Below are 26,486 nucleotides of genomic sequence, written 5' to 3'. Positions count from 1 at the left end.
CTGCTTCTTATTGCAAACAGCAGAAAGTTTGTAAATGTGGAAAATAAATTTATTTGCAATAATCTCCAATTGCAATTGCTGCTTTTTAATGCAAACAGCAGAAAGTTTGCAAATGTGGAAAATAAAATTATTTGCAATCATCTCCAATTGCAACTGTCGCTTCTTAATGCAAACAGCAGAAAGTTTGCAAATGCGGAAAATAAAATTATTTGCAATCATCTCCAATTGCAATTGCTGCTTCTTATTGCAAACAGCAGAAAGTTTGTAAATGTGGAAAATAAATTTATTTGCAATAATCTCCAATTGCAATTGCTGCTTTTTAATGCAAACAGCAGAAAGTTTGCAAATGTGGAAAATAAAATGATTTGCAATCATCTCCAATTGCAATTGCTGCTTTTTAATGCAAACAGCAGGAAGTTTGCAAATGTGGAAAATCAAATTATTCTGCAATCATCTCCAATTGCAATTGCTGCTTTTTAATGCAAACAGCAGAAAGTTTGCAAATGTGGAAAATAAAATGATTTGCAATCATCTCCAATTGCAAGCGTCGCTTCTTAATGCAAACAGCAGAAAGTTTGCAGTTGCGGGAAATAAAATTTCATGCAACGGCGGCTGCAAGAATCTCCAATTGCATCCATTGCTTTTTATTGCAAACACGGAAGGTTTTACAAATGTGCAGAATAAAATTCGATTGCAAGCGCTGCTTTTTATTGCAAACAGCGGAAAGTTTGCAAATGCAGAGAATAACATTTAATGCAGAAATGGCTGAAATCATCTCCGATTGCAACCGCCGCTTTTTATTGCAAAAAGCGGGACATTTGCAAAGGGGCAGAACCATAATCTCCCTTTGCTTTTTATTGCAAACAGCAGAAGGTTTGCAAATGCGCCGAATAAAAATTTCTGATTGCAAGCATTGCTTTTTATTGCAAACAACAGAAAATGTGCAAAAGCAGAAGATAAAATGATTTGCAACGGGGGAACCAGTTTGCAAAAGCAGAGAATAAATATATTTATTTAATCTGCATTTGCAACGGTTGCTTTTTACGGCAAACAGCAGAACAAAGGTGCAGAATCATAATCTCCCTCTGCCTTTTATTGCAAACAGCAGAAGGTTTGCAAATGTGCCGAATAAAAATTTCTGATTGCAAGCGTTGCTTTTTATTGCAAACAACAGAAAATGTGCAAAAGCAGAAGATAAAATGATTTGCAATGGGTGCAACTGTTGCTTCTGATTGCAAACAACAGAAAGTTTGCAAATGTGGAAAATAAAATTTAATGCAACAGCGGCTGCAATAAACTGCAATTGCAAACGTCGCTTCTGATTGCAAGCACCAGAAAGTTTGCAAAAGCGGAAAATAAAATTTCATGCAATGATTTCCAATGGCAAGCGTTGCTTTTTATTGCAAACAGCGGAAGGTTTGCAAATGCTCAGAATCAAATGATTTGCAACAGGGAAACCAGTTTGCAAAAGCAGAGAATACAATTCTTTGCAATGATCTGCATTTGCAACGGTTGCTTTTTCTTGCAAACAGCAGGAAATGTGGAAAAGCAGAGGGGAAAATAAAAATAAAACGAAACAAAAGCAGATTATAAAATCATTTGCAGCGGGGACTGGAATAATCTGCAATTGCAAACAGCAGGAAGTTTGCAAATGTGGAAAATAAAATGATTTCCAATAATCTCCAATTGCAACTGTCGCTTCTTAATGCAAACAGCAGGAAGTTTGCAAATGTGGAAAATAAAATGATTTGCAATCATCTCCAATTGCAACTGTCGCTTCTTATTGCAAATAGCAGAAGGTTTGCAAATGCCCAGAATAAAATTATTTGCAACGGGGAAACCAGTTTGCAAAAGCAGAGAATACAATTCTTTGCAATGATCTGCATTTGCAACTCTTGCTTTTTATTGCAAACAACAGAAAATGTGCAAAAGCAGAAGATAAAATGATTTGCAACGGGGGAACCAGTTTGCAAAAGCAGAGAATACAATGATTTGCAATAATCTCCAATTGCAACTGTCGCTTCTTATTGCAAACAGCAGAAAGTTTGCAAAAGCGGAAAATAAAAGTATTTGCAATCATCTCCCATTGCAAGCGTCGCTTTTGATTGCAAACAGCGGGAAACGTGCAAAAGCAGAGGATGCAATGATTTGCAATATTGTTGCTTCTTAATACAAACAGCAGGAAATGTGCAAAAGCAGAAAATAAAAGGATTTGCAATCATCTCCAATTGCAACGGTCGCTTCTGATTGCAAACAGCCGGAAGTTTGCAAATGTGGAGAATAAAATTATTTGCAATCATCTCCAATTGCAACTGTCGCTTCTTAATGCAAACAGCAGAAAGTTTGCAAATGTGGAAAATAAAATTATGGGAAGCAGAATTTTCGAATGCAAGTCTTGCTTTTTATTCCAATTCTTGCAAATAATCTCCAATGGCAATTGCTGCTTTTTCATGCAAACAGCAGAAAGTTTGCAAATGCTCAGAATAAAATGATTTGCCACGGACATGTAACAATAATTAGCTTGCGGAAAATAAAATTATTTGCAATCATCTCCAATTGCAACTGTCGCTTCTTATTGCAAACAGCAGGAAGTTTGCAAATGTGGAAAATAAAATTATTTGCAATCATCTCCAATTGCAACTGTCGCTTCTCAATGCAAACAGCAGAAAGTTTGCAAATGCGGAGAATAAAATGATTTGCAATGGAGACTGCAAGAATCTCGCATTGCAACCATTGCGGGAATTTGGCAAATATGGAGAATAAATCCCATGCAAGAATGGCTGAAGTAATTTCCAATTGCAATCGCCGCTTCTTATTGCTAATAAATTCTTCTTCTCCTTAAATAAATTATTTTTCTTCTTGCAAAGAAACTTCCATGCAAGTCGGACGGCAATCATCTCCAATTGCAACTGTCGCTTCTTATTGCAAACAGCAGAAAGTTTGCAAAAGCGGAAAATAAAAGTATTTGCAATCATCTCCCATTGCAAGCGTTGCTTTTGATTGCAAACAGCGGGAAACGTGCAAAAGCAGAGGACGCAATTATTTGCAATATTGTTGCTTCTTAATGCAAACAGCGGGAAACGTGCAAAAGCAGAGGATGCAATTATTTGCAATATTGATGCTTCTTAATGCAAACAGCGGGAAATGTGCAAAAGCAGAGGATGCAATGATTTGCAATATTGTTGCTTCTTAAGGCAAACAGCGGGAAATGTGCAAAAGCAGAAAATAAAAGGATTTGCAATCATCTCCAATTGCAATGGTCGCTTCTTAATGCAAACAGCAGAAAGTTTGCAAAAGCGGAAAATAAAATTATTTGCAATCATCTCCAATGGCAACTGTCGCTTCTTATTGCAAACAGCAGAAAGTTTGCAAATGCGGAAAATAAAATAATTTGCAATAATCTCCAATTGCAACAATTAAAAAGCTGCAGAAGGTTGCAAATGTGCAGAATGGATTTCCGTGCAACCGCTGCTTTCGATTGCAAGCGCCGGAAGGTTTGCAAATGCAGGAAATAAAATTCTGTGCAACAGTGGCTGCGATAATTTTCTATTACAACTGTTGCTTCTGATTGCAAACAGCGGGAAATCTGCAAAAGCAGATTATAAAATGATTTCCAACAGGAACTGCAATCATCTCCAATTGCAACCGTTGATTCTTAATGCAAACAGCAAATGCGGAAAATAAAATTATTTGCAACGGGGATGGAAATTTCAACTGTTTCTTCTTATTGCAAATAGCAGAAAGCTTGCAAATGCAGAGAATAAAATGATTTGCAACGGAGACTGCAATCATCTCCCATTGCAACGGTTGATCCTGTTTGCAAGCGCCAGAAAGTTTGCAATTGCGGAAAATAAAATTTCACGCAAAGGCGGCTGCAAGAATCTCCAATTGCATCCGTTGCTTTTTATCGCAAACACGGAAGGTTTACAAGTGTGCAGAATAAAATTCCACAAAGCGGCGATTGCAAGCGCTGCTTTTTATTGCAAACAGCGGAAAGTTTGCAAATGCAGAGAATAACATTTAATGCAGAAATGGCTGCAATAATCTCCGATTGCAACCGCCGCTTTTTATTGCAAATTGCAGGAATTCTGCAAAGGGGCAGAATAATAATTTCTGATTGCAAGCCGCGCTTTTTCTTGCAAAAAGCGGGACGTTTGCAAACGTGCAGAATCAGAATCTCCCTTTGCTTTTTCTTGCAAACAGCGGAAGGTTTGCAAATGCTCAGAATAAAATGATTTGCAACGGGGAAACCAGTTTGCAAAAGCAGAGAATAAAATTCTTTGCAATCATCTGCATTTGCAACGGTTGCTTTTTATTGCAAACAGCAGAAAATGTGCAAAAGCAGAAGATAAAATTATTTGCAATGGGTGCAACTGTTGCTTCTGATTGCAAACAACAGAAAGTTTGCAAATGCGGAAATAATAATAATAATAATAATAATAATAATAATAATAATAATATTCTGTGCAACAGCGGCTGCAATAAACTGCAATTGCAAACGTCGCTTCTTATTGCAATCACCAGAATGTTTGCAAATGTGGAAAATCAAATTATTTGCAATAATCTCCAATTGCAAGCGTCGCTTCTCAATGCAAACAGCAGAAAGTTTGCAAATGTGGAAAATAAAATTATTTGCAATCATCTCCAATTGCAAGCGTCGCTTCTCAATGCAAACAGCAGAAAGTTTGCAAATGTGGAAAATAAAATTATTTGCAATCATCTCCAATTGCAACTGTCGCTTCTTAATGCAAACAGAAGAAAGTTTGCAAATGCGGAGAATAAAATGATTTGCAACGGAGACTGCAATAATCTCCAATTGCAACCGTTGCGGGAAGTTGGCAAATATGGAGAATAAAATTCCAATTGTAATCGCCGCTTCTGATTGCAAACTGCAAATAAATTCTTCTTCTTCTTAAATAAATTATTTTTCTTCTTGCAAAGAAACTTCCGTGCAAGTCGGACGGCAATCATCTCCAATTGCAACTGTCGCTTCTTATTGCAAACAGCGGGAAATGTGCAAAAGCAGAGGACGCAATTATTTGCAATATTGTTGCTTCTTAATGCAAACAGCGGGAAACGTGCAAAAGCAGAGGACGCAATTATTTGCAATATTGTTGCTTCTTAATGCAAACAGCGGGAAATATGCAAAAGCAGAGGATGCAATGATTTGCAATATTGTTGCTTCTTAATGCAAACAGCGGGAAATGTGCAAAAACAGAAAATAAAAGGATTTGCAATCATCTCCAATTGCAACTGTCGCTTCTGATTGCAAACAGCCGGAAGTTTGCAAATGTGGAGAATAAAATTATTTGCAATCATCTCCAATTGCAACTGTCGCTTCTTAATGCAAACAGCAGAAAGTTTGCAAATGTGGAAAATAAAATTATGGGAAGCAGAATTTTCGAATGCAAGTCTTGCTTTTTATTCCAATTCTTGCAAATAATCTCCAATGGCAATTGCTGCTTTTTCATGCAAACAGCAGAAAGTTTGCAAATGCTCAGAATAAAATGATTTGCCACGGACATGTAACAATAATTAGCTTGCGGAAAATAAAATTATTTGCAATCATCTCCAATTGCAACTGTCGCTTCTTATTGCAAACAGCAGGAAGTTTGCAAATGTGGAAAATAAAATTATTTGCAATCATCTCCAATTGCAACTGTCGCTTCTCAATGCAAACAGCAGAAAGTTTGCAAATGCGGAGAATAAAATGATTTGCAATGGAGACTGCAAGAATCTCGCATTGCAACCATTGCGGGAATTTGGCAAATATGGAGAATAAATCCCATGCAAGAATGGCTGAAGTAATTTCCAATTGCAATCGCCGCTTCTTATTGCAAATAAATTCTTCTTCTTCTTCAATAAATTATTTTTCTTCTTGCAAAGAAACTTCCATGCAAGTCGGACGGCAATCATCTCCAATTGCAACTGTCGCTTCTTATTGCAAACAGCAGAAAGTTTGCAAAAGCGGAAAATAAAAGTATTTGCAATCATCTCCCATTGCAAGCGTCGCTTTTTTATTGCAAACAGCGGGAAATGTGCAAAAGCAGAGGACGCAATTATTTGCAATATTGTTGCTTCTTAATGCAAACAGCGGGAAATGTGCAAAAGCAGAGGACGCAATGATTTGCAATATTGTTGCTTCTTAAGGCAAACAGCGGGAAATGTGCAAAAGCAGAGGATGCAATGATTTGCAATATTGTTGCTTCTTAATGCAAACAGCGGGAAATGTGCAAAAGCAGAGGACGCAATTATTTGCAATATTGTTGCTTCTTAATGCAAACAGCGGGAAATGTGCAAAAGCAGAAAATAAAAGGATTTGCAATCATCTCCAATTGCAACTGTCGTTTCTTATTGCAAACAGCAGAAAGTTTGCAAATGTGGAAAATAAAATTATTTGCAATCATCTCCAATTGCAACTGTCGCTTCTGATTGCAAACAGCCGGAAGTTTGCAAAGCTGCAGAACGTTGCAAATGGGCAGAACGGATTTTCGTGCAACCGTTGCTTTCGATTGCAAGCGCCGGAAGGTTTGCAAATGCAGGAAATAAAATTCTGCGCAACAGTGGCTGCAATCGTTTTCTATTGCAACTGTTGCTTCTGATTGCAAACAGCGGGAAATCTGCAAAAGCAGATTATAAGATGATTTCCAACAGGAACTGCAATCATCTCCAATTGCAACCGTTGATTCTTAATGCAAACAGCAAATGCGGAAAATAAAATTATTTGCAATGGGGATGGAAATTTCAACTGTTTCTTCTTATTGCAAATAGCAGAAAGCTTGCAAATGCAGAGAATAAAATGATTTGCAACGGAGACTGCAATCATCTCCAATTGCAACCGTTGATCCTGTTTGCAAGCGCCAGAAAGTTTGCAATTGCGGGAAATAAAATTTCATGCAACGGCGGCTGCAAGAATCTCCAATTGCATCCATTGCTTTTTATTGCAAACACGGAAGGTTTTACAAATGTGCAGAATAAAATTCGATTGCAAGCGCTGCTTTTTATTGCAAACAGCGGAAAGTTTGCAAATGCAGAGAATAACATTTAATGCAGAAATGGCTGAAATCATCTCCGATTGCAACCGCCGCTTTTTATTGCAAATTGCAGGAATTCTGCAAAGGGGCAGAATAATCGTTTCTGGTTGCAAGCCTCTCTTTTTATTGCAAACAGCAGAAGGTTTGCAAAGGTGCAGAATTAAAATTTCTGATTGCAAGCGTCGCTTTTTCTTGCAAACAGCAGAAAATGTGCAAAAGCAGAAGATAAAATTATTTGCAACGGGGAAACCAGTTTTGCAAAAGCAGAGAATACAATTATTTGCAATAATCTGCATTTGCAACGGTGGCTTTTTATGGCAAACAACAGAAAATGTGCAAAAGCAGAAGATAAAATTATTTGCAACGGGGGAACCAGTTTGCAAAAGCAGAGAATACAATTCTTTGCAATGATCTGCATTTGCAACGGTTGCTTTTTATGGCAAACAGCAGGAAATGTGCAAAAGCAGAGGGGAAAATGAAAATAAAATAAAGCAAAAGCAGATTATAAAATCATTTGCAGCGGGGACTGGAATAATCTGCAATTGCAAAGAGCCAGGACTTTGCAAAGGTGCAGAAATTTTTCATGCAAAGACCCGGAAGTTTGCAAAGCTGCAAAAAAACAGCTGATTTTGCTGCAAATCTTCCCGATTCCACTTTGCAACTCACTGGAAACTGAGCGATCCGTCGCTTTTGCTGCTGCAAAAGCAGAGATAATCCTCTCCTTCGCTTTGCACCAATTGCACGGTCCCCGTTCCTCCCATTTGCACCCGAGGGAGAAATGCAATCGGGTTGCAAAGCAGCAAGCCGCTTGCAAAACTACGAGGCCCAGAATCCTTTGCGCCGGCCCCAAGGGCTGCTGGGAGATTTGCACAGAGCGGCCTGCAGGGGGAGCTGGGAGATTGCAATTGAATTTCTGCTGCTTTTGCCTGCAAAAAGATTTTGCAGATGTGGAATCCAATGTGCCAGAGGTTGCAAATGCAGGAAATAAAATTCTGTGCAACAGTGGCTGCAATCATTTTCTATTCCAACTGTTTGCAAACGTTGGAATCGTATTTATTGGAAATAATAAAATAAAATAAAATAAAATAATAAAATAAAATAAAATAAAATAAAATAAAATAAAATAAAATAAAATAAAATAATGAAATGAAATGAAAATATAATATAATATAATATAATATAATATAATATAATATAATATAATATAATATAATATAATATAATAATTTTTTTGCTGCAAAAAATCCTGTCCTTCAGGAGATAGGACAGGATTTTTTGCAGCAAAAAAATTTATTTTATTTTATTATATTATATATAATAAAATAAAGTCGGAGATAAAGTCGGTTATGATACATTGGGCCAGAGATTTCGGTTATAACATACAGTTGGCTGATTGGGAAAAAAGTACGGAATGGAAATAGGAAATTTCCTGCATGGAGAATCTGACGAAAATGGTATATTACACCCGTAAAGTTAGCCAAAAATGTTCAAAACGTGTAACAAGGGTTGGAAAGGTAAAGAAAAAGAAGGGTCGTTTTTTCATATGTGACGGTCTTCCACTGCCTCCCGCAGTTTGGTGAAACTCATGCTGGTAGCTTCCAGAACACTGTCCCACCATCTCGTCCTCTGTCGTCCCCTTCTCCTTGTGCCCTCCATCTTTCCCAACATCAGGGTCTTTTCCAGGGAGTCTTCTCTTCTCATGAGGTGGCCAAAGTCTTGGAGCCTCAGCTTCAGGATCTGTCCTTCCAGTGAGCACTCAGGGCTGATTTCCTTCAGAATGGAGAGGTTGGATCTTCTTGCAGTCCATGGGACTCTCAAGAGTCTCCTCCAGCACCAGAATTCAAAAGCATCCATTCTTCGGCCATCAGCCTTCTTGATGGTCCAGCTCTCACTTCCATACATCACTACTGGGAAAACCATAGCTTGAACTATACGGACCTTTGTTGGCAAGGTGATGTCTCTGCTTTTTAAGATGCTGTCTAGGTTTGTCATTGCTTTTCTCTCAAGAAGCAGGCGTCTCTTAATTTCGTGACTGCTGTCACCATCTGCAGTGATCATGGAGCCCAAGAAAGTCAAATCTCTCCCTGCCTCCATTTCTTCCCCTTCTATTTGCCAGGAGGTGATGGGCCCAGTGGCCATGATCTTCGTTTTTTTGACGTTGAGCTTCAGACCATATTTTGCGCTCTCCTCTTTCACCCTCATTAAAAGGTTCTTTAATTCCTCCTCACTTTCTGCCATCAAGGTTGGGTCATCTGCATATCTGAGGTGGTTGATATTTCTTCCGGCCATCTTGGGATTCATCCAGCCCAGCCTTTCGCACGATGAATTCTGCATATAAGTTAAATAACCAGGGAGACAATATACAGCCTCGTCGTCCTCCTTTCCCAATTTTGAACCAATCCGTTCTTCCAGATCCAGTTCTAACTGTAGCTTCTTGTCCCACGTAGAGATTCCTCAGGAGACGGATGAGGTAACTAGTGGTGGTAACTAGTGACAAAAGTTAACAAGATTATGTAAAAAAAATGTATTGATAAATGGTTGAAAATATTGAGGTATAATATGTTATGACACAAAGTTAAGATATTTGAAAAAGGGTAAGAATTTGCTGAATTAAGGATGTAAATGGGAACACAAAAGGGGGGAGGTGTGAGGAGTTCAAGGATACAAGCATACGAATTTGAGAAAAATGGATTTGTTTTATCTTTTTAATTTCTTTTTTCCCCCTTAATTAGCTGTTTTTTGTGTATTTGGTGCGTTTTCTTTTTTGTATGGTCCATTTTTACCTGTGGTTTCTCTTTTTCTATTCTGTAGATTTTGACTTTTTCCTTTTGTCAAACCCTAAGAAAAAATTATTTAAAAAGTAAAAATAAAAAAGGGTTTCTGGGAAACGAGATGTCAGGAGTTGAAAAAAGATGTCGAAATAGACGTTGGTCCAAAAAAAAACCCAGAAGCCTTTTTGTTAGGAAGAAGAGGAAGAGAGATCAAGAGAAGGGATCACAAACTTTTCCAGCGGCAAGAATATTAATTATTATTATTATTTTAAAGATATTTATCGGAGCTTTGTTATTTATTTATTTATTTATTGGATATTAATGGCCCAAAAATGGAAAAAAAAGAGGAACTGCCTGTCGGAGCCAGCCGTCACAAATGGCGCTGCTTAGCATAAAATAAAGACACTATCCTATCCCTGTCTCCTATCCTTGTTTCCTATCCTATCCTTCTGTCCTATCCTATCCTTCTTTCCTATTGTGTCCTACCCTCCTATCCTAACCTTGCCTCCCATCCTGGTTTCCTATCCTATCCTACCCTTCTATCCTCCTATCCCTGTCTCCTATCCTTGTTTCCTATCCTATCCTATCCTATCCTATCCTATCCTATCCTATCCTACCCTTCTATCCTCCTATCCTATCCTCCTATCCTATCCTAGTCTCCTATCCTAGCCTCCTATCCTATCCTTCTGTCCTATCCTATCCTTCTGTCCTATCCTATCCTTCTTTCCTATTGTATCCTACCCTCCTATCCTAACCTTGTCTCCCATCCTGGTTTCCTATCCTATCCTACCCTTCTATCCTCCTATCCTATCCTTGTCTCCTATCCTTGTCTCCTATCCTATCCTTGTTTCCTATCCTGTCCTATCCTATCCTTCTGTCCTATCCTATCCTGGTTTCCTATCCTATCCTATCCTTCTTTCCTATTGTATCCTATCCTCCTATCCTAACCTTCCCTCCCATCCTGGTTTCCTGTCCTATCCTACCCTTCTATCCTCCTATCCTATCCCTGTCTCCTATCCTTGTCTCCTATCCTATCCTCCTATCCTATCCCTGTCTCCTATCCTTGTCTCCTATCCTATCCTCCTATCCTCCTATCCTATCCTGGTTTCCTATCCTATCCTGGTTTCCTATCCTAAGCTATTCTCCTATCCTATCCCTGTCTCCTATCCTATCCTCCTATCCTATCCCTGTCTCCTATCCTTGTCTCCTATCCTATCCTCCTATCCTATCCCTGTCTCCTATCCTATCCTTGTTTCCTATCCTATCCCTGTCTCCTATCCTATCCTCCTATCCTATCCCTGTCTCCTATCCTATCCTTCTGTCCTATCCTATCCTTCTTTCCTATTGTATCCTACCCTCCTATCCTAACCTTGTCTCCCATCCTGGTTTCCTATCCTACCCTTCTATCCTCCTATCCTATCCTCCTATCCTATCCCTGTCTCCTATCCTTGTTTCCTATCATATATTGTATCCTATCCTCCTATCCTATCCTTGTTTCCTATCCTATCCTTGTTTCCTGTCCTATCCTATCCTTGTTTCCTATCCTATCCTATCCTTCTGTCCTATCCTGTCCTTGTTTCCTATTGTGTCCTACCCTCCTGTCCTAACCTTGTCTCCCATCCTGGTTTCCTATCCTATCCTACCCTTCTATCCTCCTATCCTATCCCTGTCTCCTATCCTTGTCTCCTATCATATATTGTATCCTATCCTCCTATCCTATCCTTGTTTCCTCTCATATCATATCCTATCCTTCTCTCCAATCGTATCCTATCCTCCTATCCTATCCTTGTCTCCTATCCTATCCTTGTTTCCTACCCTATCGTGGTTTCCTATTGTGTCCTACACTCCTATCCTAACCTTGCCTCCCATCCTTGTTTCCTATCCTATCCTGGTTTCCTATCCTATCCTTCTGTCCTATCCTATCCTTCTTTCCTATTGTATCCTACCCTCCTATCCTAACCTTGTCTCCCATCCTGGTTTCCTATCCTATCCTACCCTTCTATCCTATCCTATCCTCCTATCCTATCCCTGTCTCCTATCCTTGTCTCCTATCCTATCCTCCTATCCTATCCTCTCCTATCCTATTCTCCTATCCTACCCTTGTTTCCTATCCTATCCTATCCTCCTATCCTATCCCTGTCTCCTATCCTTGTCTCCTATCCTATCCTCCTATCCTATCCTCTCCTATCCTATTCTCCTATCCTACCCTTGTTTCCTCTCCTATCCTATTCTCCTATCCTACCCTTGTCTCCTATCCTATCCTATCCTCCTATCCTATCCCTGTCTCCTATCCTTGTCTCCTATCCTATCCTCCTATCCTATCCTTGTCTCCTATCCTGGTTTCCTATCATATATTGTATCCTATCCTCCTATCCTATCCTTCTGTCCTATCCTATCCTGGTTTCCTATCCTATTTCACGTCTATACGTTCCAATACATTGTCAAGCTTGGAGTAACGCTTGGTCACGAGGTCAGGGGTCACCCTGGAAGATTAGAAGCCTCTGCTATGGCTTTATGACTCCCACATACTATATACGTATATAGGTAGGTAGGTAGGTATCTATATATTTCTTATCTATCTATCTATCAATCAATCAATCAATCTATAGACGTATCTATCTATCTATCTATCTATCTATCTATCTATCTATCATCTATATCATCTCTATCTAGTATATATGTTGGTAGCTAGGTATCTATACATTTATTATCTATATCTAACTATCTATCTATCTATCTATCTATCTATCTATCTATCTATCTATCAATCAATCTATAGACGTATCTATCTATCTATCTATCTATCTATCTATCTATCTATCTATCTATCTATCATCTCTATCTAGTATATATGTTGGTAGCTAGGTATCTATACATTTATTATCTATATCTATCTATCTATCTATCTAATATATACGTATATAGGTAGGTAGGTATCTATATATTTCTGATCTATCTATCTATCAATCAATCAATCTATAGACGTATCTATCTATCTATCTATCTATCTATCATCATCATCATCTCTATCTAGTATATATGTTGGTAGCTAGGTATCTATACATTTATTATCTATATCTAACTATCTATCTATCTAATATATACGTATATAGGTAGGTAGGTATCTATATATTTCTTATCTATCAATCAATCAATCAATCAATCTATAGACGTATCTATCTATCTATCATCTCAATCTAGTATATATGTTGGTAGCTAGGTATCTATACATTTATTATCTATATCTATCTATCTATCTATCTATCTAATATATACGTATATAGGTAGGTAGGTATCTATATATTTCTTATCTATCTATCAATCAATCAATCAATCAATCTATAGACGTATCTATCTATCTATCTATCTATCATCTCTATCTAGTATATATGTTGGTAGCTAGGTATCTATACATTTATTATCTATATCTAACTATCTATCTATCTATCTAATATATACGTATATAGGTAGGTAGGTATCTATATATTTCTTATCTATCAATCAATCAATCAATCAATCTATAGATGTATCTATCTATCATCTCTATCTAGTATATATGTTCTATACATTTATTATCTATATCTATCTATCTATCTATCTATCTATCTATCTATCTAATATATACGTATATAGGTAGGTAGGTATCTATATATTTCTTATCTATCTATCTATCAATCAATCATAGACGTATCTATCTATCTATCATCTCTATCTAGTATATATGTTGGTAGCTAGGTATCTATACATTTATTATCTATCTATCTATCTATCTATCTATCTAATATATACGTATATAGGTAGGTATCTATATATTTCTTATCTATCAATCTATCAATCTATCAATCTATCAATCTATAGACGTATCTATCTATCTATCTATCTATCTCTATCTATCTATCTCTATCATCTATCTATCTATCTATCTATTATCTAGTATATATGTATGTAGGTAGGTATCTATATATATATAGACGTATCTATCTATCTATCTAATATATACGTATATAGGTAGGTAGGTAGGTATCTATATATTTATTATCTATCTATTTATCAATCAATCAATCTATAGATGTATCTATTTATCTATCTATCTTTCTATCTATCTATCTATCATCTCTATCTAGCATATATGTATTTATGTAGGTAGGTATCTATACATTTCTTACGTATCTATCTATCTAATATATATGTATTTATTTATGTATGTAAGTTTCTATACATTTCTTATGTATCTATCAATCAATCAATCAATAAATAAATCTCTATCTATCTATCTATCTATAGACGTATCTATCTATCTAGTATATATGTATATATGTAGGTAGGTATCTATATATTTCTTATGTATCTATCAATCTATAGACTATCTATCTCGTATATCTGTATGTAGGTATCTATATATTTCTTATCTATCTATCTATCTATCTATCTATCTATCTATCATCTATCTAATATATATGTATGTATTTATGTATGTAAGTTTCTATACATTTCTTATGTATCAATCAATCAATCAATCTCTATCTATCTATCTATCTATCTATAGACATATCTATCTATCTAGTATATATGTATGTATGAAGGTAGGTATCTATATATTTCTTATGTATCTATCAATCTATAGACTATCTATCTAGTATATCTGTATGTAGGTATCTATATATTTATTATCTATCTATCTATCTATCTATCTGTCTGTCTGTCTATCTAATATATATGTATGTATTTATGTATGTAAGTTTCTATACATTTCTTATGTATCAATCAATCAATCAATCAATCAATCTCTATCTATCTATCTATAGACATATCTATCTATCTAGTATATCTGTATGTAGGTATCTATATATTTCTTATCTATCTATCTATCTATCTAATATATATGTATGTATTTATGTATGTAAGTTTCTATATATTTCTTATGTATCAATCAATCAATCTCTATCTATCTATAGACGTACCTATCTATCTAGTATATATGTATGTATGTAGGTAGGTATATATATATTTCTTATGCATCTATCTATCTCTCTATCTATCTATCCAGTATATATGTCTGTATGTATGTCCGTATCTATCTTTTTTTATGTATGTATCAGTCTTTGACTCTATAGACGTATCTATCTATCTATCTATCTATCTATCTCTATCTCTGTCTAGTATATATGTAGGTAGGTAGGTATCTATACATTTCTTATGTATCTATCTATCGATCTATGGACATATCTATCTAGTATCTATCTATCTATCTATCTATATCTATCTATCTATCTATCTATCTATCTATCTATCTATCATCTATCTATCAATCTATCTATCATTTCTTATCTATCTATCTATCTATCTATCATCTATTTCTAATCTATCTATCTATCATCTATCTATCTATCATCTATCTATATCTATCAATCAATCAATCTAGATCAATCAATCAATGTAGGTTTCTATATATTTCTATCTATCTATAGATGTATCGATCCATCTAGTATATCTGTATGTATGTATGTATGTATCTATATATTTCTTATCTATCTATCCATCCATCTATAGACGTATCTATCTATCTGGTGTATATGTATATATGTATGTAGGCATCTATACATTTCTGATGCATCTATCCATCTTTCTATCTAGTACATATGTAGTATATATGTATATATATGTAGTATATATGTATTTATGTAGGTAGGTATCTATATATTTCTTATGTGTCTATCAATCTATAGACGTACCTATCTCTCTCTCTCTCTCTCTAGTATATATGCATTGATGTACGTATGTACGTATCTATATTTTTTAATGTATCTATCAATCTATCCGTGTATCTATAGACGTATCTATCTATATCTATCACCTATGGGTGTTATCAATTTATGTATCTATCGATCTCTATGTATCTATCTGTCTACCTAGTATATATGTATGTAGGTATCTATATATTTCTTATGTGTCTATCAATAAAGGTATCTATAGAAGTATCTATCAATATATCTATAGACATATCTATCAATTTATCTATCTATCTATCTATCTATCTATCTAGTATATATGTATGTACGTATCTATACATTTCTTATGTATCAATCTATCTGACTGGACATATCTACTCTCTAGTATATATATATAGGTATGTATCTATATATTTCTTATGTATCTATCAATCTATCAATGTATCTATAGACGTATCTATCTATCTATCTAGTATATATGTATGTACATATCTATACATTTCTTATGTGTTAATCTATCTATCTGGATATATTTATCTAGTATATATGTATGTATGTATTTATGTATGTATTTATGTATGTATATATTTCTTATGTATGTATGTATCTATCTATCCATCTAGTATATATGTATGTAGGTAGGTATACATTTATACATTTATTATGTATAAATTATACATTTATAAATGTAGCTATACATTTATTATCTATCTATCTATCTATCTATCTATCTATCTATCTATATCAATCTATAGGCGTATCTATCTATCTATATATCTATCGACATATCTATCTATCTAGTATATCTGTATGTATTTATGTATGTAGGTTTCTATATATTTCTATCTATCCATCTATAGACGTATCGATCTAGTATATATATATATATATATATATATATATATATATATATATATATATATATGTAGGTAGGTAGGTTTCTATACATGTCTATCTATAGACGTATCTATCTATCTAGTATGTATGTAGGTTTCTATATATTTATTATCTATCTATCTATCTATCTATCCATCTATAGACGTATCTATCTATCCGGTGTATATGTATATATGTATGTAGGTATCTATACATTTCTGATACATCTATCCATCTTTCTATCTAGTATATCTAGTATATATGTAGTATATATGTATATATATGCAGTATATATGTATTTATGTAGGTAGGTAGGTAGGTATCTATACATTTATTATCTATCTATCTATAGGTGTATCTATCTATCTGTATATCTATCGACATATCTATCTATCTAGTATATCTGTATGTATTTATGTATGTAGGTTTCTATATATTTCTATCTATAGACGTATCCATCCATCTAGTATATCTGTATGTATGTAGTTATCTATATATTTCTTATCTATCTATCTATCCATCTATAGACCTATCTATCTATCCGGTGTATATGTATATATGTATATGTATATATGTATGTAGGTATCTATACGTTTCTGATGCATCTATCCATCTTTCTATCTAGTATATATGTATTTATGTAGGTAGGTAGGTATCTATATATTTCTTATCTATCTATCTATCTATCTATCTATCTATCTAATATATATGTATGTATTTATGTATGTAAGTAAGTTTCTATATATTTCTTATGTATCAATCAATCAATCAATCTATCTATCTCTATCTATAGACATATCTATCTATCTATCTATTATATATATGTATATATATATGTGTGTGTGTGTGTATATATATATATATATATATATATATATATAAAATAGGTGTGTATATATATATATATATATATATATATATATATATCTTATGTATCTATCTATCTATGTATATATATGTAGGTAGGTATATATATATATTTCTTATCTATCTATATATCTAGTATACATGTCTGTATGTATGTACGTATCTATATTTTTTAATGTATCTATCAATACTCTATAGACGTATCTATCTATCTCTATTTCTGTCTAGTATATATGTAGGTAGGTAGGTAGGTATCTATATATTTCGTATGTATGTATGTATGTATGTATGCATCTATCCATCTAGTATATATGTATGTAGGTAGGTATACATTTATACATATATTTTGTATAAATTATACATTTATAAATGTAGCTATACATTTATTATCTATCTATCTATATCAATCTATAGGCGTATCTATCTATCTATATATCTCTCGACATATCTATCTAGTATATCTATGTATTTATCTATGTAGGTTTCTATATATGTATATATGTATGGTATATATGTATGTATGTAGGTATCTATATATTTCTTATGTATCTATCTATCTATAGTATCGATCTAGTATATATATATATGTATGTAGGTATCTATATATTTATTATGTATCTATCTATCTATCTGGAATATATGTATGTATGTAGGTATCTATATATTTCTTATCTATCTATCTATCTATCATCTATCTATCGACGTATCGATCTAGTGTATATATATATATATATATATATATATATATATGTAGGTATCTATATCTTTCTTATCTATCTATCTATCTGGTATATATGTATGTAGGTATTTATTTATTTCTTATCTATCTATAGACATAACTAGTATATATATATGCAGGTAGGTAGGTAGGTATCTATATATTTATTATCTATCTATCAATCTATAGATGTAGCTATCTATCTAGTATATACATATATATATATGTATGTATCTATATATTTCTTATGTGTTTATCAATCTATCTAGTATATATGTCTGTCTGTCTGTACGTATCTATATTTTTTGATGTATCTATCAATCTATGACTCTATAGCCATATCTATCTATAGACGTATCGATCTAGTATATATATATGTAGGTAGGTATGTATATATTTCTTATGTATCTATTTATCTGGTATATATAGTGTATATAAATATAATTTATAGAAATAAATAAAAAGAATAAGAAAATAAATAATAATTATAGTAGCAATAAGCTATAAATATAATTTATAGAAATAAAAATAAAAATAAAAATAAATATAAAATTATATAAATATAAAGTTTATAGAAATAAATAATAAGAATAGCAAAATAAATAAGAATTAAAATAGCAAACAGCTATAAATATAATTTATAGAAATAAAAATAAATAAATATAAATATAAATTTATATAAATATAAATAGTTTATATAAATAAATAATAGGAATAGCCAAATAAATAATAATTATAGTAGCAATAAGCTATAAATATAATTTATAGAAATAAGAATAAAAATAATATTAATATAAATATAAATTTATATAAATATGAATAGTTTATAGAAATAAATAATAAGAATAGCAAAATAAATAAGAATTATAGTAGCAATCAGCTATAAATATAATTTATAGAAATAAGAATAAAAATAAAAAATATATAAATATAAATTTAAATAAATAAAAAATATAGCTTATATAAATAAATAATAGGAATCAGAACAGCAAAATAAATAATAATAATAATAATAATAATAATAATAATAATAATAAACGAGGCGAAAAGACACACCGGGAGACGAGTTCGAGTCTCAGTTTATTCACACACAGCAAGCGTGACAGTAGATAACATTTTCTTTATGTGTTTTAAATACAGTACAATATTCCGGAACATTCCCCCCCCCCCATGGCGACGACATTTATATAAAAATAGTGTGTTGCTACAAAAGTATAAATGAAGACCCAAACTCAGGAGAATTTGCAGAAAAATATCCCTTCCTAGCGGTAGAAAAAACAGCTCTGGCCTCAAAAATATGGATTTCCCCCTCCCCAACCCCAGTATATATTTTCATTTAAATCTGATTTTTCTCTGCCATTTCTCCCCTCGAAAACCCCGCAAAATTCGCACCCGGGGCGGCAATTTTATTATTTCATTTTCTATTATTTTCATTTAAATCTGAATTTTCCCCGCCTTTTTGTCCCTCGAAAACCCCGCAAAATTCGCACCCGGGGCGGCGGTTTTATTATTTCATTTTCGATGATTTTCATTTCAATCTGAATTTCCCCCGCCTTTTTGTCCCTTGAAAATCCCGCACAATTCGCACCCGTGGCGGCGATTTTATTATTTACATCATTTTTATTATTTCTCGGGGCAAGAACAGAAAATTCGCACTCGGGGCGGCAATTTTATTATTTAATATTTATATTATTTTTCAGGGTATTTTTACTGTTTTTCGGGGTAAGAACAGAAAATTCGCACTCGGGGCGGCAATTTTATGATTTATGATTTAATATTTATATTATTTTTCAGGGTATTTTTATTGTTTTTCGGGGCAAAAACAGAAAATTCGCACTCGGGGCGGCAATTTTATTATTGATTATTTAATATTTATATTATTTTTCAGGGTATTTTTACTGTTTTTCGGGGCAAGAACAGAAAATTCGCACTCGGGGCGGCAATTTTATGATTTATGATTTAATATATTATTTTTCAGGGTATTTTTATTATTTCTCGGGGCAAAAACAGAAAATTCGCACTCAGGGCGGCAATTTTATTATATTATTATATTTAATATTTTTAATATTTTTCAGGGTAAGAACAGGTTGTTTGAAGGAAGAGATCGGAGTCCCAGAAAAAATGGATTAAAGGAGTGAAGCACCGAATAATAATAATAATAATAATAATAATAATAATAATAATTTTTCAGGGTAAGAACAGAAAATTCGCACCCAGGGCGGCAATTTTATTATTTGGTTACTTATTTAATTTTATTATTTTGGGGGGTAAGAACAGAAAATTCCGATTTTCTCTGCCATTTCTTCCCTCGAAAACCCCGCGAAATTCGCACCCGGGACGGCGATTTTATCAGTTAGTTTTGGGACTCCAACTACCATGAGGCTGTGGGGTTTTGGGACTAAAATTCCCATGAGCCAGTGGGTTCGGGACTCCCATGAGCCAGTGGGTTTTGGGACTACAACTCCCATGATCCTTTGCTAACAGGGCTGGTTGGTTTGGGGACTCCAAGTCCCATGATCCTTTGCTAACAGGGCCGGATAGTTTTGAGACTCCAACTCCCATGAACCTTAGCTAACAGTGCCACTGGATTTTGGGACTCCAACTCCCATGAGCCAGTGGGTTTGGGGACTACAATTCCCATGAGCCAGTGGGTTTGGGGACTACAATTCCCATGATCCTTAGCTAACGGGAGGAGATGGTCTTGGGACTCCATTTCCCATGATGCTTTGCTAACAGGGCCGGATATTTTTGGGACTCCAACTCCCAGGAGCCAGTGCATTTTGGGACTACAACTCCCATGAGCCAGTGGGTTTGGGGACTCCAACTCCCAGGAGCCAGTGGGGTTTGGGACTACAATTCCCATGAGACAGTGGGTTTGGGGACTACAATTCCCATGATCCTTTGCTAACAGGGCTAGTGCGTTTGGGGACTACAATTCCCATGATCCTTTGCTAACAGGGCTAGTGCGTTTGGGGACTACAATTCCCATGATCCTTGGCTAACGGGAGGAGATAGTCTTGGGACTCCATTTCCCATGATGCTTTGCTAACATGACTGGTGGCCTTTGGGACTCCAATTCCCATGAGGCTGTGGGGTTTTGGGACTACAATTCCCATGAGCCAGTGGGTTTGGGGACTCCAACTCCCATAATTCTTAGCTAACAGGGCCGGATAGTTTTGGGACTCCGACTCCCATGAGTCAGGCTGTTTTGGGACTACAATTCCCATGAGCCAGTGGGTTTGGGGACTCCAACTCCCATAATTCTTAGCTAATGGGAGCAGTACTTTGCTAATAAGGCCAGTGGCATTGGGGACTACAATTCCCATGATCCTTAGCTAACGGAGCGGTTATTTTGGGGACTCCAACTCCCATGAGCCAGTGGGCTTTGGGACTACAATTCCCATGAGCCTTAGCTAATGGAGGCAGTTAGTTTTGGGACTCCAAATCCCATGATCCTTACCTAACAGGGCTCATTTGTTTTGGCACTCCAACTCCCATGAGCCAGTGGGTTTTGGGACTCCAACTCCCATAATTCTTAGGTAATGGGAACAGTTGGTTTTGGGGACTACACCTCCCATGATCCTTTGCTAACGGGAGGAGATGGTCTTGGGACTCCATTTCCCATGATGCTTTGCTAACAGGGCTGGTTGCTTTTGGGACTCCAATTCCCATGATCCACTGGGTTTGAGAGTACAACTCCCATGATCCTTTGCTAAGAGGGCTGGTTGTTTGGGGACTCCAAGTCCCATGAGCCAGTGGGTTTGGGGACTACAATTCCCATGATCCTTAGCTAACGGGAGGAGATAGTCTTGGGACTCCATTTCCCATGATCCTTTGCTAACAGGGCTGGTTGTTTTGGGGACTCCAATTCCCATGATCCTTTGCTAACAGGGCCGTATAGTTTTGGGACTCCAACTCCCATGAGCCAGTGTGTTTTGGGACTCCAACTCCCATAATTCTTAGCTAATGGGAGCAGTACTTTGCTAATAAGGCCAGTGGTATTGGGGACTACAATTCCCATGATCCTTAGCTAACGGAGCGGTTATTTTGGGGACTCCAACTCCCATGATCCTTTGCTAACAGGGCCGGATAGTTTTGGGACTACAACTCCCATGAGCCAGTGGGTTTTGGGACTACAACTCCCATGAGCCAGTGGGTTTTGGGACTACAATTCCCATGAGCCTTAGCTAACAGGGCTAATTTGTTTTGGGACTACAATTCCCATGAGCCTTTGCTAACAGGGCCGGATAGTTTTGGTACTACAACTCCCATGAGCCTTAGCCAATGGGAGCAGTTAATTTTGGGACTCCGACTCCCATGATCCTTTGCTAACAGGGCTAATTTGTTTTGGGACTCCAACTCCCATGAGGCTGTTGGCTTTGGGACTACAACTCCCATGAGGCTGTGGGGTTTCGGTACCATGAACTCCCATGATCCATGATTCGAGTTCAGCTCCGAGTTCGAGTCCAGAGTTCAAGTTCGAGATCAGCCCCAATTTCAGCCCCGAGTCCAAGTTCGGATCAGAGTTCAGAGTTCAAATTCGAGATCATCCCCGAGTTCGAGTTCAGAGTTCAAGATCAGCCCCAATTTCAGCCCCGAGTTCGAGTTCAGCCCCGAGTTCGAGTTCAGAGTTCAAGTTCCAGATCAGCCCCGAGTCCAAGTTCGGATCAGAGTTCAGAGTTCAAATTCGAGATCAGCCCCAATTTCAGCCCCGAGTCCGAGTTCAGAGTTCAAATTCGAGATCAGCCCCGAGTTCAAGCTTGGGCCCTGAGTTCGAGTTCGGAGTGCGTCTTCAAGTTCAGCACCGAGTTCGAGTTCAACCCCAAGCTCAGTTCAAGATCGGAGCTTGAGTTTGATTTCAGCCCCCGAGTTTGGCTCCAAATTCGGGTTCGGCCCCGAGTTTGAATTCAGATCCAAGTTCGGCCCCAAGTTCAAGTCTGCCCCCACAAAGGCCCCCTCCCTCACCCTCCGAACTTGGGTCCTGATTCGGCCCCGAGTTCAAGTTCAGATCCAAGTCCGGCCCAGAGTTCTGCTTCGGCCTCAAGTTCAGCCCCCAATTCAAGTTCAGGTCCGAGCTAGAGTTCAGCCGCGAGTTTCAGTTCGAGTTCTGTTTCGGCCCAGAGTTCGAGTTCAGGTCTGAGTTTGGGTCTGAATTCTAGTTCGGCCCCAGTTCAGGTCCCAAGGCAAGTTCAGCTCCCAGTTCCTTTTAGGCCCCGAATTTGAATTCGGCCCCAAGTTTGGGTTCGAGTTCTGGTTGGAGTTCAGGTCCCGAATTGAAGTTCAACCCCGAGTTTGAGTTCAGCCCCGAATTCAGGTCTGAGCTCAAGTTCAGCCCACAATTTAGGTCTGAGTTCAAGTCTGAGGTTGAGTTCGGTCCCGAGTTCAAGTTCGGAGTTTAGATCCAAGTTTGAGTTTAGATCAGAGTTCGGGTCTGAATTCTAGTTCGGCCCCAGTTCGGCTCTGAGTTCGGCCCACAGTTCAGGTCCCAAGGCAAGTTCAGCTCCCAGTTCCTTTTAGGCCCCGAATTTGAATTCGGCCCCAAGTTTGGGTTCGAGTTCTGGTTGGAGTTCAGGTCCCGAATTGAAGTTCAACCCCGAGTTTGAGTTCAGCCCCGAATTCAGCTCTAAGCTCAAGTTCAGCCCACAATTCAGGTCTGAGTTCAAGTCTGAGGTTGAGTTCGGTCCCGAGTTCAGGTTTGGAGTTTAGATCCGACTTTGAGTTTAGATCCGAGTTCGGGTCCGAATTCTAGTTCAACTCCGTGTTCGGGTCTGAATTTGGTTTCAACCCCGAGTTGGAGTTCAGATCCAAGTTCAGGTCTGAGTTCCAGTTCGGTCCCGACTCCGGGTTCAAATTTCAGGTTTGAGTTCTGGTTTGTGTTCTGGTCCCGAATTCGAGTTCAACCCGGAGTTTGAGTTCAGTTCTGAGTGCGGGTTCAAAGTTCGGGTTCGAGTTCCGGTCTGAATTCAGCTCTGATTTTGAATTGGGTCCCGAATTCGGGTTCAAGTTCCTGTTTTGAGTTACGGGTTCGAGTTTCTGTTCCGATTCCACCCGAGTTCAAGTTCAGCCCCCCGAATTGGAGTTCAGATCCGAGTTCTGTTTCGGCTCCGAGTTGGAGTTCAGATCTGAGTTCGAGTTCGTTCCCAAATTTGGGTTCAGCCCTGAGTTCAGGTCTGAACTTGAGTTCAACCCCGAGTTCGAGTTCAGACCCAAGTTTGGGTTCGAGTTCCCATTTGAGTTCAGCCCCGAATTCAGGTCTGAGTTCGGGACTGAGCTCAAGTTCGGCCCCAAGTTCGGCCTGAGTTCAGCCCTCAGGTTGGGTCTGAATTCTAGTTCAGGTCTGAGTTCGGTCCCGAATTTGGGTTCAACCCCAAGTTCGAGTTCAAGCCCAAGTTCGGGTTCGAGTTCCGCTCCAAGTTCGAGTTCAGTCCTGAATCCCACCCCGAGTTTGAGTTCCGGTTCAAGTTCAGCTCTGAGTTCGAGTTCCTTCCCAAATTTGGGTTCAGCCCTGAGTTCAGGTCTGAACTTGAGTTCGACCCCGAGTTCGAGTTCAGCCCCAAGTTTGGGTTCGAGTTCCGCTCCAAGTTCGAGTTCACTCCTGAATCCCACCCCGAGTTTGAGTTCCGGTTCAAGTTCAGCTCTGAGTTCGAGTTCGGACCCAAGTTCAGCCCCAAGTTCGGGTTCGAGTTCCGCTCCAAGTTCGAGTTCAGTCCTGAATCCCACCCCGACTTTGAGTTCCGGTTCAAGTTCAGCTCTGAGTTTGAGTTCGGACCAAAGTTCAGCCCCAAGTTCGGGTTCGAGTTCCGCTCCAAGTTCGAGTTCAGTCTTGAATCCCACCCCGAGTTTGAGTTCCGGTTCAAGTTCAGGTCTGAGTTCAAGTTCCTTCCCAAATTTGGGTTCAGCCCTGAGTTCAGGTCTGAACTTGAGTTCGACCCCGAGTTCGAGTTCAGACCCAAGTTCGGGTTCGAGTTCCGGTCCAAGTTCGAGTTCAGGCCTGAATTCCACCCCGAGTTTGAGTTCCGGTTCAAGTTCAGCTCTGAGTTCGAGTTCGGTCCCAAGTTCAGCCCCAAGTTCGGGTTCGAGTTCCGCTCCAAGTTCGAGTTCAGTCCTGAATCCCACCCCGAGTTTGAGTTCCGGTTCAAGTTCAGCTCTGAGTTCGAGTTCGGTCCCAAGTTCAGCCCCAGGTTTGGGTTCGAGTTCCCATTCGAATTATGGCCCCAAGTTCGAGTTCAACCCCAATTCAGCCCCGAGTTTGAGTTCAGGTTCAACCCTGAGTTTGAATTCAGATCCGAGTTTGGGTTACAGTTCGAATTCTGGCCCCAAGTTCGAGTTCAACCCCAATTCAGCCCCAAGTTCCACTCCCATCCGGGTTCAAATACTTCCCCCCCTCCCTCACCCCATATCCCCTTCTATACAACTATATACACCCCAAACCAGGCGCCGTGCTATGTTTCCCAACCTTTCCATCCCCATTCGAACCCGCAACCCGGCGCCACGCTACGTTTCCCACTCTCACACCATTCGAACCCGCAACCGGGCGCCGTGCTGTGTTTCCCACCCACACCTGAACCCGCAACCTTCCATCCCCATTCGAACCCGCAACCTGGCACCGTGCTGCGTTTCCCACCTCCATTCGAACCCGCAACCTGGCGCCACACTACGTTTCCCACCCACACTTGAACCCGCAACCTTCCATCCCCATTCAAACCCGCAACCTGGCGCCACGCTACGTTTCCCACCCTCTCCATCCCCATTCGAACCCGCAACCCGGCACCATGCTAGCTTTCCCACTGACATTCGAACCTGCAACCCGGCGCCGCGCTACGACTCCCACGCTCTCACACACATTCGCCTCCTGAACCCGCAACCTGGCACCATGCTATGTTTCCCACCCTATTCGAACCTGCAACCTTGCATCTCCATTCGCACCCACAACCCGGCGCCACGCTACCTTTCCCACCCCATGTGAATCTGCAACCTTCCATCCCCATTTGAACCTGCAACCTGGCGCCATGCTACGACTCCCACACTCTCACACACATTCGCCTCCTGAACCTGCAACCCGGCGCCGCGCTACGTTTCCCAGCCCATTCGCACCCACAACCGGGCGCCGCGCTATGTTTCCCACCCTCCACCCCCATTCGCACCCACAACCGGGCGCCGTGCTATGTTTCCCACTCTCACACCATTCGAACCTGTAACCTGGCGGCGCGCTACGTTTCCCACCCAAATCTGAACCCGCAACCCGGTGCCACGCTACGTTGCCCACCCTCTCCATCCCCATTCGAACCCGCAACCGGCGCCGTGCTACGACTCCCACCCTCTCACAAACATTCGCCTCCTGAACCCGCAACCCGGCGCCGCGCTACCTTTCCCACCCACATCTGAACCTGCAACCTGGTGCCACGCTATGTTTCCCACCCTCTCCATCCCCATTCCAACCCGCAACCCGGCGCTGCGCTATGTTTCCCACCGCATTTGAACCCGCAACCTG

At 38.1% G+C, this 26,486-nt stretch overlaps 2 protein-coding genes across 2 annotated transcripts in view; both read right to left on the bottom strand.

The window, feature by feature from the left end:
• LOC310753932 (protein PAXX-like) overlaps positions 1–10,572 on the bottom strand; it is a gene marked incomplete at both ends in the record, with an annotated part of 27,346 nt that extends 16,774 nt beyond the window's left edge. The window contains one exon of the mRNA XM_083595274.1: positions 10,561–10,572. Coding sequence (XP_083451400.1) covers positions 10,561–10,572 — 12 coding nt within the window. The remainder of the gene's footprint in view (positions 1–10,560) is intronic.
• A 15,323-nt stretch (positions 10,573–25,895) lies between these two features.
• ZNF618 (zinc finger protein 618) overlaps positions 25,896–26,486 on the bottom strand; it is a 58,048-nt gene continuing 57,457 nt past the window's right edge. The window contains exon 15 of the mRNA XM_083595273.1: positions 25,896–25,989. The gene's annotated coding sequence lies outside the window, so the exon portion shown is untranslated. The remainder of the gene's footprint in view (positions 25,990–26,486) is intronic.

This window comes from Podarcis filfolensis (assembly GCF_964270895.1).
Source record: "Podarcis filfolensis genome assembly, chromosome: Z".
Taxonomy (NCBI): domain Eukaryota; kingdom Metazoa; phylum Chordata; class Lepidosauria; order Squamata; family Lacertidae; genus Podarcis; species Podarcis filfolensis.
The sequence above is the reverse complement of the archived record's forward strand: the minus strand, read 5'-3'. Positions and strand labels throughout refer to the sequence as shown.